Genomic DNA, 18,830 nt, shown 5'->3' on the forward strand with positions numbered 1-18,830 from the left:
AGCAGCTAAATCAAGGCTTCTAATTCTAACTCTCAATTCCACCTTAAATAGTGCAGCAGTTATTGAGTGGAAGTCAACAGCAGGCCGTAACTGCTGCGTCATTTAAAGTGGAACACAACTGGTAACATCAGCACAGTTATACCATTAAAAATGCCTGGATCAGCCCTCGATCCCGAGACTCTGATTCGGATAGGGACATCCTGAATACACACACATACTCTTACCATTAAATACACATTGAATACTCATTGAACTGCGATCTCAGCTTAAAGATTTAAGATTACTTCAACTCTTCTCTTTGATTGTGTGTGCTTTTCGAACTCCAGTGCTGAGCAAAACGGAGACGTTTTAACATTTCACATTTGAACAGCTGTTTAATGAGGGCAAAGTTGTAGACAGCTGAGTGTAAATTTGATTCTGAGTACTTAAATGTCATGATATTTTATATCTGCATGCAGCAGCAGATTTCTATCAGGCTTCATTGGCTTTGATAATGAGTCCCAAGGCTTTCACGGGTGTGGTCTGAATGATGCTCTATCAATTTATCATTAGGTTAATGAGCCCCGGAAACAGTCTAATCACCAGAGTAAGGACGACAACTTTAACAGTGTTGAATGGACACTGGACAATGGAAAAAGCATTCATTTAAATAATAATAAAAAGAAATTCACACACTTCTACTTCATTGTGTCCTTCTCCATCATACTGTGTTTAACTGTAATAAGAAAGAGAGACAATTTATCAGAAATGCAAGATCAATTTCCTCTTTTTTTTTTTTTTTTTTTTTTTTGGCTTTCACACATCTTTATCCCGCCGTCTCCTCACTAAAACACAGTTTCTTCAGACGTCTGATGTTAAACGAAATTACGAAAGATCCGGAAACAGCTACAGGTTACATCTGTTATCCAATTATCCTTTTTGTTCACAACAGCTATGCACAGTGTGCTCCTCAACGATGCCCGGAGAGGGTCTATCCGCCCATTCTTCTGACAATTTCTTCGTCCTTCCATAAACACAAAGAAGCCCACACTCTAAAGTGTACACTCTCACTGTAGGGGAGCTTGATAGGTCAGCCACTTCTGGAAACAGGGACCATCCAGGGAAGTCATGGACGAATCGTTGACAAACGTCGGGCAAATGAAAGCTGCGTCACGGGAACTCGACAACACAGGGTCTCAGATCGCCAAGGATTTACTTACGGCACAAACCAAAATGTTCATATGAGCAGAAACATTGCAAGAGAATCACAAAAAAAAGTGTCCATAGACCAAATAGAGTCCCTCAGCCTGCAAAAATGGACTAGGTATTGAGAAGAGAGTCGAACACTGAAACAGCAGACTCGATTGGAACGCCAGGTCAAAGTTCATCAGCTCTCGTGCGTCGGAGTAAGTTATTTCACCATTTCATCTTCTTGTATCCTTGAGGGGAAAAAAATGAAAAAAAAAGGCGTATGAATATTAAATTACTGAAATAGAAATTCCACTGAACAAAACTAATACTGTTATACAAGCAAACTGCACGTCTGTGCTATGAATGACCGCTCACAAACAGATTAGCCGAAAGTGAACTGTAAACGTGAGGCTGCGTTAACAGTTGTTCAGTCTGGTAAATTGATAAATACCATATTGCAATACAGTTGCATGTTGTTTAAATCAGATGAGCTCTCAACTTAAATACACAAGATCTATCTGCATCCCAACAAATATGATTAGTGGGAAGAAGCAAATCTGGCTAATTTATTTAGATTGAAAGTAGAAAAGGTAATAATAACACAACGAAACCTTAAGAGAAATATTGATTTCCATGCTATCCGAGCATGGGCTTCTCTCACTGTTTACCCTGAGAAGCTTAGTTGTAAGTGTAAGTGCATTAAAACTAACCCCACTGTGTGGAGGCTGTACTTTAGTTATCTTTAAGCTTAGGAACAGCCACAAAGCAAGTTATTACAAATACAGGAATAATAAAATTGTATGATGTTTATAAGTCACAGAATGGAATAATTCCTGTAATCAGTAATCAAAATCATGTATGATGAAAAAAGTGAATCTCAAGAAATCTGTCCAGTTGCTGTTAAAAATCATATGAGAGACTATTAAAAACATAGTTACACTACTTAAAAATAGAAAATGTTATTTTAGGTTGTGCTCCGCTCTCTCCTACTACAGCAAGTACATGTAGTCTGCCAGTGTATCCCATTAAAACCCATTTAAGTAGAATGTGAATGAAAGAGCTACAGTTTCAGTTTCTATCAGCGCAACATACAATGCTCACAAAGCTGTGCTTCAGCCTGGACTTCATAGAGTACAAAAATAATGTTAATAATGTATTGCATTAACATAATTATATTATGTATAAACTGGAGAAATTTGAAATTGGCAGAGAACCTTCACATCAGGTGAACGTTATTTAGACCTAGGTTCCTCATGCTCACACTGCATCCTCACTGCATCGTTCAAAAAACACTTTGTAGCACCTTTATTTTTTAAGGTTTTCTTTTTTTAAATCTCAGCAGTAAGTGTGATTTGGCTAGAACATTATAATAAATACAAACAAACATAAGTACAGTGAAAAGTAAGAATTTCAGTAAGAATTAGAATTTCAGATTATCAAAATGAGGTTCATTCCATACCACTGTTTACTGTTAAAAGTAGAAGATACTTGGGGAACTTTTGGAAGTTCTACAATTTGAAACTGTGGTAGAAACTCTTAAGGTGCTTTGAGGAAATTCATGGAACCTTTTTCTTCTAAAAACGTTTCCTTTAAGGTCCCTCAAAGCACCTTAAGGGTTTCCTTCACAGTTTCAATTTGAAGAACCTCCAAAAGTTTCTCAAGGAACTTCTACTTGTGGATTCATTCAATTGAAAGAATGAATTCATACAACAGGTGTTAAGGTAAAGTTAAGGTTACTTAAGGTCTTTCGAGCTTTAACTGTGTGGACGATGACTGGAGAAACAACTGGCCCTGTGGATGGACCAATCATGACATACAGCTTTTCAAAGTTTGCTTTCCACCTTCTAAAATTCAGCTCTGCACTATGCTCTCCTACAACTGGTCTGGTGCATTTGTGCTCTGAGACGTATGGTGGACGTCATCAGGGTGGCACAGGGATTTTTGCCCTCACTAGATGGGCCACTGCTCGTCCTGCCCAAACACAGCCATAAAACGACTGCAAATGGCTGTTACATCTCTCTGCTACCACTCCTAATTGTGGTAGCCTACATCATCTAAAGTTTCTTCGCATGACTGTGGTGGATGGAAACCGAAATTCTGTAATTCCGTAATTGCACGTAACATTCGGAAAGCGTTTGAATGGAAACTCAGCTTATGGTGGATAACAAAAGAATTCTACAGGACACTGGCCACTGACTGCACAGTATGAAAAATGACAATTTATAATTATAATAATATAGTAGTTTGTAGTAACTTATGAAAATGGATGTAATTCATGCACAGTTCACTTAATTGGTAAATACCCTTCATTTGAAGCGGAACAATTTTGAGTTTTTTTAGGATTAGGATTTTTATCATTTTAACTAATCTTCTAATAAAAAATAATGTATTTGACATTTAAATATTTATGGACCTGACTGTAAAATCACAGTGTATTGTTTGTTTGTATTAAATGTAATTTTTGTGTTTTGGTTGAACAGATAAACACTTACACTTACTTATTTTATAGAGAATATTACTATAAATAAAATTATTACATTAATGTACATTACATTACTATTTGTTAGACACAAGGTTTTATGATGATATTTTTGAAGATGACATACAAAAGGATTATGGTGTGTAATAAAAGGTGTTGAAATAAATATATACACCCACCGGCCCCCTCCTTGTTTCTACACTCACTGTCCATTATATCAGCTTCACTTCCCATATAGGAGCACTCTGTAGTTTCTCTCTCACTCGGTTCCTCTGCATACTCTGTTAGCTTTTAATGGTCAGGGCCCCACAGGACCACCACCAAGACGTTATTATTTGGATGATGGGTCACTGCGTCCTGTGGGCAGCGTCCTGCGACCACAAATAAAGAACTAGAGGATGATCAACACAAACTGTGCAGCAGCAGATGAGCTTCTGTCTCTGACTTTGCAAGGGGGGCCAGCTAGGTAGGAGTGTCGTATAGAGTGGATAGTGAGTGGACACAGTGTTTAAACACTCCAGCAGCACTGCTGTGTCTGATCCACTCAAACCAGCACATCCCACACTCGCCACCACCATGTCAGTGTCACTACAGTGCTGAGATGACCAACCACCTAAATACTACCTGCTCTGTGGTGGTCCTGTGGGATCCTAACCATTGAAGAACAGGGTAAAAGGAGGCTAACAGAGTACGCAGAGCTACAAAGTGCTCCTATATGGTCAGTGGAGCTGATCTAGTGGACAATAAGCGCAGAAACAAGGAGGTGGTTTTAATGAAGTGGCCGGTCGGTGTATATGTGTATATTTGTTTTGTGGATATCCCAGTCTAGTTTTCTAATTACAGGGCATGAATTACTAGTGTACATAAAACCAGAAGAAACAAACCTTTGTTATTAAGTTTTGCACTGCACTGAACCCATTGCTACAAGGATGTATATGGATGAGTGTTCTGAAAAACACACACACACAAATAGCAAACAATTTTTCCTTATTCAATTAGCACATAACATTTAAGGCACGGCACGTTATCTAGTCCTGTGAACGGACGTAGTGTAACAATGATTTCTCTCAGTGGTTTTTGGTGCAGTCCAATAAGCATATCATAACATTATATGCTTGGAATGATCTTGGTTAATGTATGCAGGTGAACTAGCACTCACCCTGGTGGTTTTGATCTTGTTCCCAGAGTAGCACATCCAGCCGGAGTTGTCTGGCAGAGTCTTGCACTCCTCTCCCTCCAGACATGGCTCCATCTCACACCACCACTTCCCAATTACTATAGAGGCTGTGGGAAAGAGCTCATAAACACTGACCTCAGAACCCCCAAACAGAGCATGCTATTCAGGTTTAAAAGGGCCCATAATCCTAAGATTACCCTGTATTTTTATGTCCTCCTAAGCATACCCATCCCAGTTCTACAAATAACAGTTGCACTTTACATACTAAAAGAAGTCACAAATCATTTCTACGTTTGTAATTTTATAACATATCTCAGTTTCTTTTTATCTGTTCAAAAACACTGCTTTTTACTGTGCCTTTAAGGCACACAAGACCCAGAACCAAGGTCCAAATCTGTGTGTGACTGATTCAACAGACATGATGTAACACTGGGGCACTTCGACTGGCCAGCAAAATTACCAGACCTCAATCTGAATTTTCAATTTGGAGCAGCGAGTAAAATGGCACACACAATTTCTAGCTGAAATGTGTCCCCAGTTTGTTGAAGAAATGGGCTAAAATCGACAGGAACTCTCCAGAGACTGGTGTAATTCTTACCGGACAGTATTGGCGCAGTAATTAAGGGGAGGGGATGCACAGCCAAGTTTTAGAAAAGACTAAAAATAGATAGTTTTGCCTGTTCATATAAATATGAAATTAAATTTAATAAAAAATAAATAATAAATTTAAACTAGAACTGGAGCGTCACCAACCTCAAGTTCAAAATTCAAGATGGCACCATTCTTTAACAGTAGTAAACGCAGTAGTATTACAATGTTTATTAGCACTTCTATCTATACACATACAGTACTGTCCAACTGTGCATGAAAGTCTCCAACGCTCTGCTGACTCAATAACGGCAGAGTTCTAAACCTGCTACCGGGGAGTGGACAAATCGATTGACATAAAAGCCCCTGTAGGGATAATATTTAGGTGTCCCAATATTATTGTCAATTGATATTGTGTAAATTTGCCTCAGGTAAATGGAAAACAGCTTCATTATAAAGGTAGAATTGTTGCAATAGTACCATCCTGAAGAAAGTAAACACAACAGAAGAACTACTGGGATAAGATGGATAATATGGTCTGAGAAGCACTAGGAATTAGGGTTGCTGTGAGAGTGTAAAGAATGTTTGAAAGATCTATACCTTCACTTGATGCCTTTCTAAGTACACATCAAAATGACATTATTCTGAAGCATTATTATTATTATTATTATTATCACTACTATAGATAGTAACACTAGGTCACAAACCAGCAAACTACTAATGCCTATTCCTATATTTGCGTGTTTGTAGAATATACCAACCCCAATATTATGACCACCACCGGATTGCATTGGTCCCACTCTCTATCAGCTCCACTTATCATATAGGATAACTTATGTAGTTCTGTTATTCCAGACTGTAGTCCATCTGTTCCTCTGCATGCTTTGATAGCCTCCATTCACCCTGTTCTTCAATAGTCATGAGCCCACAGGACCACCATAGAGCAGGTAGTATTTGGATGGTGAGTCATTCTCAGCACTGCAGTGGATCAAACGCAGCAGTGCTGCTGGAGTTTTTAAACACCTCAGTGTTACCGCTGTTTCTGAGAATAGTCCACCAACTACAAATATCCAGCCAACAGCCTCCTGTGAGCACTGATAAAGGACTAGAGGATGACCAATACAAATTGGGCAGCAACAGATGAGCTTCTGTCTCATCTCAGGCTAACAAAGCATGCAGATGAACAGATGGACTACAGTCTGTAAGTGGAGATGATAGAGAATGGGACCAATGCAAACCAGGGGTGGTCATAATATTCTGATATGATTGTGTATGTATATATTTTCTTCTATATTTCTGTAGAGTAATTACCTGAGCCTCATCTCCATGCATAAATACCCTGACATGTCAAATACGCTTAAAACTAGAAACTAGAAGCTAAAATTAAATTGTCTCTGGTAATCAACCGGATGCTACAGATGCAATGGATTAGAAGATTAGGTCAAAAATGCTGCGAAGAAGCTGAATATTATATGCCCCTTATGTCCAACCATACTCCTGAAGAGCTGCAGAGTTCAGAGCCTGATCTAAATCATTCAGCAGCATTCAGCACTGATCAGAAGCAGATCAGTTTCATTAGAATAGGGCTGGAACAATAGGGAAGGTCACAGGCCTCCAAGAACGAAGCTAGACACCCTGGATACATTTCTACTTCCTCATAACAGCATTCATCTCAGTGACGTACAGATAAGTGATGGAAATGGTGATGAACAATGTTGGCTGCAGTTATAGCGTATCGTCATGGCGGACGATCTTCTGAAAAGTTCTTACGTTCTTCGGAATGTGAAAAGCCGTGTACTCAAGTGAAATGCTCCATTTGTTCATTTACATTCATTCCATCCTGCCCCATCTACTAGTCTAATATCCCACACTTATAATTCGGGCCGATTAGCTGCCAATAATAGAGGGAAATTGACATAAATATACTCTAAGTACATGGTTCATTTTAGGGGCTTGTCAAAGGAGCAGACATTGTAAACCTTATAAAAAGCTATCAATTTCACTCACTTTGCTCTGTGAAAGTGTGATCATTTTCAAATGGTGAGAACCGAGGCCATTATTTGCAGGGGGAAAAAAAGGGCAATCTGGCACAGTGAAAGATGATTTATAAACGACGTGCGCAGAATTCTGAAAGCAGTGGAGGCTCTTATCATGCAGACAGTGGGATTGTAACAACAGGATAATAGGGATTTTAACTAAGGCTACAGGACAACTGCTGTTGTGTTCAGTCTACAAGAAGGGATAGTTTCATATTTCTTTATTTATGGTACTTTTCACATTACAGGTTCACTTTTTGTTGTAAGAGTTCAGACAAAGTCAAACCCGGGTTCATATTGTCTCTTGGCCATGAACCATAAAGCTGGACATAAAAATTGAAAGTTTTATTTAGTGAAATGGTTCTAGAATTTTATTTATGAATTAACCCACCCATTCATAACTCCAACACTAGCAATGCTCCCAATACTAGGAGGGTAAGATCTTTACATGTGTTTACCCACCCAGAGAGAGCATGGCCAGTTGTGCTCTCTCAGACTCTGGCCGCTGATGGCAAAGCAGCATGGCTCATGGTTCATTAAAAAAGGGTTTCTGCGCACACGCACCTCACTTTTACAAAGCTATTTAAACTTGGAGTAGGTGATTTTGTAGAAATTCAGGGTGTTTTTTTGTGGAATTTTTCCCTTTTTCTTCCAATTTGGTAGTGCAATTTCTCCCATAGTGGTAGCGCTATATGCTGCTGAGCCACTCAGAGCCTGTAACTAGTTTTTGAAAAAGTACTTAGTAGAGACACTTTGCTGTTATGACTCGCTGCAAACATGATACATAGCCAGACATCGGCTTCTGTCAGCGTTCCTGAGGATTCTTAGCCCATTCCTCATGGACAGTGGCCTCCAGTTCACTAATATTCTTGGGTGTGCGTGCTTCAATGTTTGCTAACGAACCTAATTTGCAATGGGATTTAATAATTTGGAGTGCAACTGCACATGTGCAGAGCACCCAGGTTGTGAGGTAAGTAGGCCGATAGACAGACAGGTAGGCCATCACATCATTACATTTAAATGAAATGTGATGTTTGTCCGTATTATGGAAGATCTCTCGGATAGCTGAACCCAGTGACAGGTTGGTGATGGATGAAACTGGTGCATACTGACATAATCACAAATCAGCCGTTTTAGAGGCAGTAAAAGCCTTTACATTTGGATGGACAAATGGCAAAACAGGAACCTTTTTTTAACTGATTTGATATTAAAAATCAAGCTTAACATTTGGAGAAGCATTAACTAACGCGTTACAGTGTCAACCTTCAGGCTGGAAAACGGCCACTGGAAGTAGTTCTTTTACGGCATCATTCCGAAGAAGCTTTTCTGATACCTTAATTTTTATGAGTGTACATGAGCTCAAGGCAATTAAAACTATGGGTCAGATTCATAAAACACATGCCTGATTTACTGGGATGTTAAAAGCACACAGTGTGACGGTAACACCCATCCATCCAGAAACGAGGATTACAGGCCTGTTTACAGCAGAACGCCAGTCTAGCCTGAGAGTAGGAAGCCTGCTAAGAAGCCAACGTGTTTTCTAACATCACATAGTCAAGTCTCCAACACATGCACTGACACCCACTCAGCTTATTAACCTTAAAAACATCTGAACTGCACTCGAGAAGAGCTCAACTTGTTTCAGAAGGATTCAAGAGTGTATTAATTAGTGGTGACGTTAATCATAACAATACTCTGTGATTTATTATGATTAATCGCAAATTAAAATGCTAGCTAGCACACCCTTGCATTTTTGGATGGGTGTACAAATAAATGGGTGGTATGCCTAATAAACTGGCTCAAGGAATCTGTGAGTTTTTTTCTTATAATTTCTCACTTTAGTTTTGAGAACTTTAGCTTTGAACACGACGAAGCTTGACACTTTATTTACAGCTTTATTAGCTGTAGTAGCTTTAGCGCTAATACATCACTAGGCTCTGCAAAAAGAGTGACTTATAGGAGGAAGTTGGGGCCAAACTTGGTAAGATGATTAATTTGCGCTAAGAGAAGAAGAATGCGTTAACGCACAAACATAATCTGCAAACTTTAACGCATTAACCTGTTTTTTTTTCGCAAATTTAATCATCTTACTAAAGTTTGCCCCAACTTCCTTCCATAGGTCACTCTCTTTACTGAGCCTAGTGCCTTATTAGCTGTAAAGCTAATAAAGCTAATAAAGCATGAAGATTCTGTGTTGAGGCTTGTTCTTGTTCAAAGCTAAAGAAATGATAAAATAATAAAACACAACATTTAGTATTAATTCAACATCTGCAGAGTTTTACATCAGCTTTGAACAGCTCAGCTATTCAAAAAATGTGTAAATTGAGGAGATGTACAGCTTTGCTGCTGTGTCATGATTTACAAGAATAATTAAAGCCATCAACTTTAAGAACTGGCAATGACTGTACATCTGGACACTTTTCTTTCACTTTTTTTCTGGCTGCCACTTTCTTGCTGTGTTTGTTTATTATCCTCACCTTCTTCATTCCTGAGGTATACAGCTGAAATATCTATAGCAAGACTAAACTAGGACTTTCAGGGAGAGACAAAAGAAGAAAATAATGACAAAACAATAATATAGCAATAACTATATATACAGTACTGGGCACAGGTTTCAGGTACTTAAGCAAATATTCTGAACCATCTCAGAAACAAGCATTACATGTGTGCCAGTAAAAACTCTGAATCACAACAGGTGTGGATAAGCATACGTACAGTACAAAGTAACAGAATTTTCTCATTTTAAAGAAAGAAGTTGAGATCTTGTGAGCTAGTTTGAAGAACAAAGCTCGCCCCCAGTCATTGCCGGGATTTGTTCAATTCCACCTGATTTAACATCATTAAGCACTGATTTACCAAACCAGCTGTTGGATGATAGCTAAATAAATAAAAATAAAAACAGACTCCCATGAGGAGAGCTTTGGAGGTGTTTTAATGAACATGGTGATGTAAAATCACTACTGTGTGTAAGAACGTTATTCTTATTTATTTTATTATAAGTGATGTACTAATCAAATAAGCACTGCCCACATAATGTGCTTTTTAATAATTATTTTTTACAGGTAGTAAAACCTTGGCACTGTATTTTGTATCAAAAAATACATGATTTCTTTATTTGATTAAAATTATATTTAACGTCCTCTTTTTCCCAGACATATCAACTTTTTGGGATCTAAAAATGGGTTCGGCCTAGGCACAAATCAAAAAAACCCAAACAGTAGTTTTGTGTCATTGGAAACAAGTGAAAAGGTCCAAAATCACATTATAAAAATACAGGGATTTTAACCAGATTTCACTATAGTTCATCAGTCAACGAGGAGTCAAGTCAATGATCCATTATGTCATGATAATTATGATAATAAACACTCTGTGTTTCCAAGATTAGAGTACAAATAATGATAATGGTATTAATGGTAGACATGTTGGTAATTATGGTATGGTAATTATGGAATACCGTAATAGAAATTATGGTATTCTGGTAGACATGTTATGGAAAATGAGAACAGTATGAATTTTACTTTTGCACCAAACAGCAATAAAGTAGCATGACATGTTTAATATAATTTGACATTGCATGTCCTGCAATGTTTTTGTTGTGAATGCACACATTGAGATGGCAATTATATCATTTTATTTGATTTAGTTTTTTATATTTGGCATGAAAACAAAAAAATATGGTAAATGTAAAACTTTCCTCCTTCCTTCTTTATTTGTTGTACTTTTATGACATGTAAGTTACAATAAACAGAGTCGGGTGTTAGGAGACAGGCATCCTTTAGATAACTATGATGATGTCTGTAGGAGAATATATATGCTCCATTTTGGTTTAGGCAACGTCAAATTATGCTAATAACTCATCTATTTTCTACCGGCTTGGAGCACCAATCAGTATTAAGTGGAGCTCTCCCTCCAAGTTTGCAAGAGTAAACTGGGCTATGTTACTTTCCCACCGGGTCCATGCAAAATGTTATATGGGACACAGTTCAGGTTTTAATGCAGTTTTGATATTTATATTTTGATATTTTATATTTAAGTCATTGTTCCATATTTCCATGGCAGCGTGTTGATTGACAGGTTATACATTACCTGATGTAAAAGTTTCAGTGTTTACTTTATTAGTTAGTTGTTACTAGTTACGACACAAAATATGGATGTGTGATGCAATAAAAACTAACTAGTGTCGACCAAGGACCTGACAAAGACTCACATACAGGAACTAGCATACTTACGGGTCTTATGGTTGTAATAAGTTTACAAACTAAACTGCTTAGACGCTCAAGTAAGACATTTGATATACTCACTGGCTGCTCCTTGTTCATGTTTTGAATTGTGCAAATAAGTCTGAAACTGCTTCTAATGGAAAGAAAAAAAAAACATTTTCTGCCAAGGTTGGGAAAAAAAAATCAATGCCTGCCTCACCTCAGGCAAGAATTCCTTGTTTTGATCAAAATTCAGTTTATCGAGCGCTCTGATCCTTCAGACAGTAAACAAAACGTCACACATAGGCCTCAATGTCATGTTCTCCTTTGACAGGCAGTGCATGCGCTAGCCCTCAGCATGCTGGACATTGCTGTGCATCAGCTTCCTCTGGCCCCACTCTGTCTTCGAGAGGAGATGGAGGACACCATTGCTGAGCTGCTTTAATGGGCACCAGTGAGACTTCAATACATCCATCACTTCAGCTTAACTGGAAATTATAACCACCCACACTGCCCAACAGCAGAAGAGCTGCACTGAAGCAGAGGTAGGAGAAAAACACACAGGCCAAAGAAACTCAGCAAGCTTCCCTGCACTAGGGTTGGTGTGTTTGAGTCTCATCACAGCTTGTTAAGCGTGAGTAAAATGTAAACAATGTTTTGTGGGGTTTTATTCTTTTCTTTTTCTTTTTTTTTTGGTTGGTATTTCGCAGCAGGGTTGAGGCTAAGGTTCTCCTTGCCGAAGCAGCTCAGAGCCACTCGTTTGTCATAAGGACAGAGCGGTAATAATGAGAGGCCCTGAGGATCTGTGGGTTTTCTGGGACAGGACACTACAAGAGTGACCTGAACGCAGAGCCTGCTCAAACACTGCACACTTAAACACTTTCTGTCCTTATTTTCCAAATGCGACAGTATCTGTTCAGGCACTGCTCAAACTTCATTGACCGCAATGGAGAGCATTTTCAGCAACTTTGGAGAAGCTCATAAACAGCCACACAATTTAGTGCAGTTTTGAATTTGCATAGATTTTTTGAAGAATAATGACCACCACTTTTAAAGATATGTCACAGTATAAGGTCCAATGATGCTTATGCAATTTAGGTACGATTCTGTCTATTTAAAAACTCTCTACAAATCAAGCACAATGCATATTAAATGACAGAATAATAAAAAAGAAAATAATAAATAATAATAATAAAGAATTGTAATAATTGCAAGAACATTATAATTCTGGCCACTGAGCAGAAATATGCACACTGTTGCATTCCTACAACCTACACTACATAGCTAAATGTTTGTGGACACCTTCTCATCCAATGTTTCTGCCACAATAAAGTTTGTCCTCCCCTTTGCTGCCCTTTCTGGGAAAGCTTTCCACTGGATAGTGGACATGTGAGGACTTTATTGCATTCAGCCACAAAAACATTAAGTGATCAGTTCTGGATCTCAACCGTCATTTCGAGTCATCCTTGAGGCACTGGATGGACCTCCATCACTTCAGACACAAACAGGTTCACTGCTCCATAGCCCATAGCAGACGCTTGGCGTTGGACGTAGCGACCATACGCTCATTCTACTGGCTGTGTTTTCCTACAGAGATTGTACCAGCTGTGTGTGCATTTCAACGCATGTGTCAGCAGATGGTGCAGCTGAATTCACTAATGAAAAGTGAAGTGCTCACAAACTTCTGGACATACTGTCTACTTTTCAGGCCATTTTTAACCCCTATAATTCCACTGATATAACTGACAAGTTAAATGTCTGTAATCACAACAACATATGTCTGACATCTCCACGTTATGATTCGATCCAAGGAAGTTGATTTATTTTAAGTAATACACACTTCCCATCTCCCACTCTCCCACACAGTAATCTACATATAAATGTCCAGATTTAAATATAGTTAAAGGCGGTCTGATCACTTCTTGGTTAAAATACACCAAACAGCCATAGCATTATACATTATACAACATATACAGAGAAACATATGGACTACAGTACCTACAATACCTGCTCTAGGGTGGTCCTCACCATCGAGGAACAGTATGATAGGAGGCTAACGAAGTATACAGAGAAACATATGGACTACAGTACCTACAATACCTGCTCTAGGGTGGTCTTCACCATTGAGGAACAGGGTTAAAGGAGGCTAACAAAGTACACAGAGAAACATATGGACTACAGTACCTACAATACCTGCTCTAGGGTGGTCCTCACCATCGAGGAACAGTATGATAGGAGGCTAACGAAGTATACAGAGAAACATATGGACTATAGTACCTACAATACCTGCTCTAGGGTGGTCCTCACCATTGAAGAACAGGGTTAAAGGAGGCTAACAAAGTATACAGAGAAACATATGGACTACAGTACCTACAATACCTGCTCTAGGGTGGTCCTCACCATTGAAGAACAGGGTGAAAGGAAGCTAACAAAGTATACAGAGAAACATATGGACTACAGTACCTACAGTACCTGTTCTAGGGTGGTCCTCACCATTGAAGAACAGGGTTAAAGAGTAGACAGACAGAGAAACAGGATTACAGGACCCAGACAAAGCTGAGACAATGGCCAATGAGTGTAGAAACAAGGAGGTAGTATTGCTGAAGTATTCAATGGGTGTATATTATATGTAATAATACTATGACCACTTCACAACAACTGAAGTCTGTATTCATGTGCTGTTATGTCACTCTAATTTACTGACACATGGAGCCAGGCTTCAGTATATGAAGTAAATAGCCTGCAACAGTACTTAATATATCCTATGTATGATCCAAGTTTTGCTTAAACTTATTTTATATATATTTTTATTTATAACAGACTCAGCAGATAACTGACAGGCTAAAAATAATATTATCTATTAATATTCAGCATTAAGGATTTACTGTAAAACTCTACTATAGTAACTGTAAAACTTTAGTTTTGAAAATGGAAGCAGGACCAAGGTTGGGAATCACTCATATATGCTATATTTCATTCAGTTCATGATCGTGACATGTTTTAAAATTGCAACTACATTTTCTGGGGAAAGAAATGCAAACTGTGTTCATTATTAAAAATAAAAATCAACCCTTTGAATGCTACGCTAATTTTGAGAGCTTTTTCCACATTTTGGTCAACTGCACTTGTTTGCATGAGGTAATCAGACATGCCAGAAATGTCAGTTGAGATGTCTTTAAAGAAACTGTTAGAATGTCTAGAATGTCTGTGGGCTGATTAAATAAGAAAGGTGATGGTTTACTGCATGAAAAAAAGATATAGAATTAGCATATGGTAGGTATCTTTTTATTGATTTATTCTCCTCTTAGATCCATGTAACGATGTTTCGCGCAAATAGGCTACACTTTGGCAGTGCTCCCAGGAATATGAACACCTGCTCAAGTATATTCAACCCATTAGAAAACGTTCAATATTTTTTTATTCACCGTGTCAGCAAAGTGCTTCGTTTTTGCACTCTCATTTTCAGCGAACTTCACAGCCAGTGGGTTAGTTTAAACTTTCCAGAAATAGAGTCATAAGAAATGGCTATATATTAAAGAAAAGCCAGGTCTCCTCAGCAGTCTGGCTCTCATGCTCATTTTCAACCCGTGTTTAACTCCTTGTTAGGCCTATGCCTCTCTATATAGCTCTGTAACCATATATTTCAAATCTTTGGGAATCGCTACTCCTGAGAGGGTAGAGCTCTGATAGCCAGTAAAAACAGGCCTTTAAAATGCTTTCAGAAGAGCCCAGATATATTTCTTTCAAATTATGAACTGTCAACATTTTACCATACCTGAAATCAATGGATATTGACAGATAAAGCTGAAGATATACAGTATACTACAAGTACAAGAGCAACTAACAACTGAATTCACTCACCGTCCACACAGGAGGGCTTATTTCTTGTGGTTCCCGCCACTTTCCCTGGTAAACAGGAACACTTGACGGTCTGGGATCGCTCTTCAATCTTGTTTTTGTTACAGCATCTGTGCGCAGCGATCACTTCACATGTCCCTCCTTCTGTCAAAAGAAAGAGCAATCAATAAAAGCATCGAATTTCAGAGATGACCTGTCTTTCCTGTCCATCATTACTCATGCCGGATCTGAGGCTGGCTTCCAGTCCTAAAGTGCTTCATTGCGTATTCATGCCGTTACTTTGCAGGTCATAAACGAACCAGCGAAGGCAGTAAAAAGTGTGAAGTCCTCAAAGCGCAGCGATTCCAGTCTGGAAGCTTCAGTTATGTTGATTAGTGTTTGTCCCCTGCGGCTAGCACAGGGCCACGGCACTAAGTAAGAAAGATGCAGTGTGTGGAGAAGCCTGAGAGGATGCTGCTGCGTGTGTGTAAAAGCACATTAATGAGGAGGGAAGTGGAGTGAGAGGAAACACGGAAAAGACAGAGGCCCTGCAGTCACACACTGCGAGTGAGTGATTACCAAACGTTCTGGAACGGCAGCCCCGGAGAACACAGGAACACACACACACACACCGAAAAAATCTGGAGTTGAGGAACACCATTTAAACCATAAAGCAGACGGAACATCAACTACATGCGAACTGTTGATATTGATTATACACCAATCAGCCATAATAGTAAAATCACTGACACTGACCACAACATCGTCAGCAATATCTTCGTCTACAGAGGCATCTGCCAAGGTGTGGGATGCATTAGGTAGCAAGTGAACAGTCAGTTCTTGAAGGTGATGCTGTAAAAGCAGGAAAAATGGGCAAGCATAACATCTCCAAAACCTCAGGCAGGTCTTGTGGGGTGTTCCTGGTATGCAGTGGTCTGTAACTACCAAAAGTGGTACAAGGAAGGACAACCATTGAACCATTGACAGGGTCACGGACGCCCAAGGCTCAATGACGTGTATAGGAAGCGAAGCCTAGCCCATCTGGTCCGATCCCACAGAAGAGCTACAGTAGCACAAATTGCTGAACGTTAATACTGGCTATCTTTAGCTGTCCTGTGGAGTTCATGCCTTGGGTTGGGTCACAGTTGTGTTGGTGGCACAAAGGGGACCCACAAAATATTATGCTGGTGGATTTAATGATATGGCTGATGGCGGTCAGCTGATTCATGTTTTCAGAAAAAAAACAAATGATAAAATGGACTTACCACGGAACAGTAAGAAACAGAGATCAGCCTGATATCTAGCCTGAAATAGCCCACGCTCACACTCACACTGTGTGGTGTCATGCTGTTAGCTGTGCATTTCCTCCTGTGGGGCAGTCAAGTGTTTTGGTAGTTTGAGCTTGACAGCCTACGTTTTAGGTGCTCATCAAAAGAGAAGTGCTTCAGTCAAAAATGGCTCATATTAATTAGCGATTACTATTCCTTGATGTTTTTAGAGACAAAAATAGTGGAGCAGTATCCCATTCTGAAGACTAGTATCGGTATAATAATAATAGAGAGACCAGATGATATAAAATATGCATTAAACTGCTGATTCATCAAGAATTCATTGTGTATTTTCTAAATTTGATAATTAAGTTTAGTTGAGTTATCGTCACACCACTAAACTCAAGTACTGGCATGACACTCGGAATCACACATTTGTGCATATCTATCTATTGTATCTAACAAGTTTCTGAAACCAGTAGCAGAAGCAAAAGAGCACCCTTAGGTTAGTCACCCTTTAACACATGACTGCATAATCTGACTGCAGTCTTGGCTTGAATCATCGGAACGAGACAGAGTTGAGGGATTTTAGTCAAAGGAGAGAGGGAGAGAGAGAGTTTGTCTCTCAGTTGACATCAAATGTACACAATATAGATCTGGATCTAAACCTTGTATCTCCAAAAGGACATCTTTAAATGACAGGGGAATATATATCAGAACTTTCAATGAAAGTCAGTGTAAAAATATATATTTATTTTTTAATATTATTTATTATTTTAGCATTTTCTAATAGGCCAGTCATCATGGCATGTTGACACAATGTACTGTAAAATACAACTGCCAGATTCACATTATGACAAAATGTGACCGGTGGTCTGCCGGTGGGCCGAAATTGGTATTACAAACTTCTAATACCAAAGAATAGCCAGAACAGTTTGTACAGAAGTTATTATATGTGTATGTGAATTATATGTGTAGTTACTTAATAATAGTGTTTAATAAGCCTTTCTTAAGGGGTTAATCAACACATTTGTCTTATAACATCTATTGTGCACAACACAGTGATGTGAAGGTGACAGTGGTTCTATCTTGTATTGCGCCTTGGGAGAAGATCCCCTCCCTCATCACACCCCACCACAACGCCAGCTCCAAAAAAGTCACCATATATCACTTGGGGTGTTAAAATATATCAATATATTGAAATATCGTGAGATACTTCAATATCACTATACTTCAGATTAGAAGCAGACATTGGTTCATTCAGTGTTATATTTAAAACCTGACCGCTAGATAGCAGTGTTCTACTCTGTCTTCAGATCCCACTGTTCTGTTCATTTACTCTGATTATATGCTAATGACAGTTTTCCTAAAATTTGGTAAATAAAAAAAATAGCTTACAATATCGCAATATATCAAACTCCTGTATCATGATATGTATTGCATCGCCAGGTTCTTGCAAATACACAACCCCATCTAGCTGTAATTTTATTAAGATATTTTTAAAAAGCTGGACTGATTTTCAAAACTGCATTAATACAGTACAAAGTTAGAGTTGTGCTGTTTAACAGATTCCCCCGCTCCCCCCTACCTTGTGCTTTCAGTGGGAAGACCTGAGGTCAGCCTACCCTCAAGGAGGCTGGGTGTGAAAGTAAGACTTACTTTACTGAATCAAAACACAGGTTTTCAAGGAACTGCGAGAACTACACTGTAAACAAAACAAATAGACACGAGCAACGTTCTTTGACACAGTGGTCGCATCTGCCATCTTTTATGGAGTGGTCTGCTGGGGCAGTAGCATCTCGACGGCAGATAAGAAGAGACTGGACAAACTCATAAAGAGGGCCGGCTCTGAACTGGGGTGCTTCTTAGACCCAGTGCAGGTGGTGGGAGACAGGAGGATGACAGCCAAGCTGGCATCCATGCTGGAGAACAGCTCCCACCCCATGCATGAGACTCTGGCAGCACTGGGCAGCTCCTTTAGCGACAGGCTGCTTCACCCCAAGTGTGTGAAGGAGCGGTATCGCAGGTCCTTCCTTCCTGCTGCCGTCAGACTGCACAACCAGCACTGCTCCCAGC

At 39.1% G+C, this 18,830-nt stretch overlaps 1 protein-coding gene across 3 annotated transcripts in view; it reads right to left on the reverse strand.

The window, feature by feature from the left end:
* Nucleotides 1-354: 354 nt before the first annotated feature.
* Nucleotides 355-18,830, reverse strand: part of tafa1a (TAFA chemokine like family member 1a) — a 92,076-nt gene continuing 73,600 nt past the window's right edge. The window contains exons 3-6 of one of the 3 annotated variants that reach the window (XM_072697363.1): nucleotides 15,511-15,648; nucleotides 4,809-4,933; nucleotides 4,534-4,597; nucleotides 355-1,418 (exon numbers count right to left, since the gene is read on the reverse strand). In XM_072697363.1, coding sequence (XP_072553464.1) covers nucleotides 4,571-4,597; nucleotides 4,809-4,933; nucleotides 15,511-15,648 — 290 coding nt within the window. In that variant the 3' untranslated portion in view covers nucleotides 355-1,418; nucleotides 4,534-4,570. Of the gene's footprint in view, nucleotides 1,419-4,533; nucleotides 4,598-4,808; nucleotides 4,934-15,510; nucleotides 15,652-18,830 lie in introns of all 3 variants that reach the window. The other 2 variants (XM_072697362.1, XM_072697364.1) reach the window with 2 other exon arrangements.

Source organism: Salminus brasiliensis, chromosome 14 (genome assembly GCF_030463535.1).
Source record: "Salminus brasiliensis chromosome 14, fSalBra1.hap2, whole genome shotgun sequence".
Classification (NCBI taxonomy): Eukaryota; Metazoa; Chordata; class Actinopteri; order Characiformes; family Bryconidae; genus Salminus; species Salminus brasiliensis.